This window comes from Penaeus monodon, chromosome 20 (assembly GCF_015228065.2).
Source record: "Penaeus monodon isolate SGIC_2016 chromosome 20, NSTDA_Pmon_1, whole genome shotgun sequence".
Taxonomy (NCBI): Eukaryota; Metazoa; Arthropoda; class Malacostraca; order Decapoda; family Penaeidae; genus Penaeus; species Penaeus monodon.
In genome coordinates, this window is record NC_051405.1 from 39,970,610 (window position 1) to 39,971,170 (window position 561).

The following is a 561-nucleotide window of genomic DNA, read 5'->3' on the forward strand; positions in this document are numbered from 1 at the left end:
GAACAACAGAAAGTTATAAATACATATATGCATTTATGGCTGTTTCTACTCCTTATTGTAGATGGTGAGCTTGGCAGTTCGAGGCGCCGCTGGGCGATGGCACTTGATCGCTATTACCACGCTGCTGATGGCGATGAGGGTGAACTCCGAGATCTTATATGCCGAAACTGCACCGATGCCATACAGCGTTTGGGCAGCCGACCTGGCAAGTCTTTCAATAACTGTTTGTCTTTCACACACGAGCGGAATTATTCATGAAACAAAACGTAGCGCTCAATAATTTAACCGAATCAGCTAAAACTACAAGAAACCTTTCTTTTTTTTCATTCTCACAGTTACCAGGTTATGTGCTCAACCCAGCCATCAGGAATGGACGATCGTGTGTGTGTAAGCAGAAAAGTCTGGCAGCACTGATGGAGTCTTCCTATGGACTCATGTCAAATGGCTTTACCGTTGGAGGACTTGGCACTGTTGGTAAGGACATTGAGAATTATGGACTGGATCATTTGGTTTAACATCTTACGTGTATTTGACGTTATCACTGATTTTTACCCTTGTATA

The 561-nt window shown here is 43.3% G+C and overlaps 1 protein-coding gene across 1 annotated transcript in view; it reads left to right on the plus strand.

Moving 5' to 3' along the window:
• Window positions 1-561, plus strand: part of LOC119585993 (serine-rich adhesin for platelets-like) — a 10,729-nt gene that overhangs the window by 5,557 nt on the left and 4,611 nt on the right. The window contains exons 3-4 of the mRNA XM_037934705.1: window positions 62-205; window positions 336-509. Coding sequence (XP_037790633.1) covers window positions 62-205; window positions 336-509 — 318 coding nt within the window. The remainder of the gene's footprint in view (window positions 1-61; window positions 206-335; window positions 510-561) is intronic.